Genomic DNA, 1,408 nt, shown 5'->3' with positions numbered 1-1,408 from the left:
CTGCATTATTCACCAAATCACATTCCTCCAAATTATCTCCCATACGTTTCTTTGTTATCTTTGTCTAACGGAAATANACATTTTTAACGTTTCCTTTGTATCTAAAGGAATACCCTCTAACGTTTTATGTAAACCACTCCTACTTCTTTATATATATATTCCTTTTTTGTATAAAGGTTTGGTCTGGACTAGTGCTCTTCTATAGTATTCTTATAACAGCCTTTGACTCACGGGCAAGCGATTTCTACTCGTTATTCTTCAATAATCCTCCTGATCAACCCTGTATTATATCAATAAAGCGGTAAAATTTACTCTGCGTCCTCACAACGTATATTCGACGTCTTCACAAGGTAAGCCTTTAATTAAAGTTCTGCTTGATCTTAACACAAGGCTAAACCTTCCAAATCTAAACGACTCGATAAAGGAAAGGAATAAATTTTTCACAACAGTCAGATTTGATTCAATTTTCATCCCCTTTTTTTGTTCAATTGTGAACCAAGGCTCTTAGCAGCATCCTCATACTACGTTATTTTCACTGTCAACACATCTCTTATAACAATCATTATTCTTGCACTAAACGCGCTTATCATATCCCTATATTATTAGTAATTAAGCATAAACGTCTTAGACTAAGGACAACCAAGCATTCCAACCAAACTCTCCTATCGAAAGTGAGCGAGCTACAAGGAGTTTGTGCCCTCACGTAAACAATCAAAAAAGAGACCTCATCCGCAGCGAGAAATTCTCAATATGCTTTGCACAAATTAATTTTTACAATGCAGTACAACAGCTGAAATAAAAAATAAGAAGCAAGTGACAAGAATTTAATTAATAGACAATTCAAATAATCAACAATATCAGAAATAGCAATGTATTTCAGTTTAAAATGCCTACTCAGTTTTATAATTTTCCTTGCGTGATTTCAAAGAGAGATTATTCAGGAAACACTTTAGTGCATACAGTACAGTTGAAGATTGGCCTATTTTTGTTGTGAGTTGCTATGTGATATGGCAAATAAAATTGTATTCGGAATCTTTTCTTGCATATCGGACAACTGTACGGCTTCTCACCGATATGAGTTCTTATATGAACATTGATATTTGTTACTTTCTTTTGACATATATTATACTGCGATTTCTTCCTTTTACCCATATTTTTTCACCCAACGCTCTCTTCTTTGACTGCTAAGTTCATTAACTCTATCCATCTTTTAGTTTCCTTTTCAGTTATCAACCCCTATTGTCCCATTTGTCCTTCATTCACTCCTTGCATTTGGTAAATCCAACAGCTCTGTTTTTTCTGTTTATGTCTCCCCATATTATGTGAAATTATCAATCTTACACTGTGTTAAAAACTTTTTAGAATCTAAAAAGAAATTATTGTTGTGCTTTTCCTGCTTTTAACAAAA

General features: G+C 33.6%; 1 protein-coding gene across 1 annotated transcript; it reads right to left on the bottom strand.

Annotated features, from left to right (window-relative positions):
* Positions 1-960: 960 nt before the first annotated feature.
* Positions 961-1,152, bottom strand: LOAG_19152 (zinc finger protein; the record flags this gene model as incomplete). Its single annotated transcript, XM_020451806.1, has 1 exon — positions 961-1,152. A coding segment is annotated over one exon (192 nt), but the record flags the coding sequence as incomplete, so codon positions are not given.
* Between the last annotated feature and the right edge of the window lie 256 nt (positions 1,153-1,408).

Source organism: Loa loa, assembly GCF_000183805.2.
Source record: "Loa loa unplaced genomic scaffold supercont3.2282, whole genome shotgun sequence".
Classification (NCBI taxonomy): domain Eukaryota; kingdom Metazoa; phylum Nematoda; class Chromadorea; order Rhabditida; family Onchocercidae; genus Loa; species Loa loa.
This window is presented reverse-complemented; position numbering and strand designations above follow the sequence as displayed.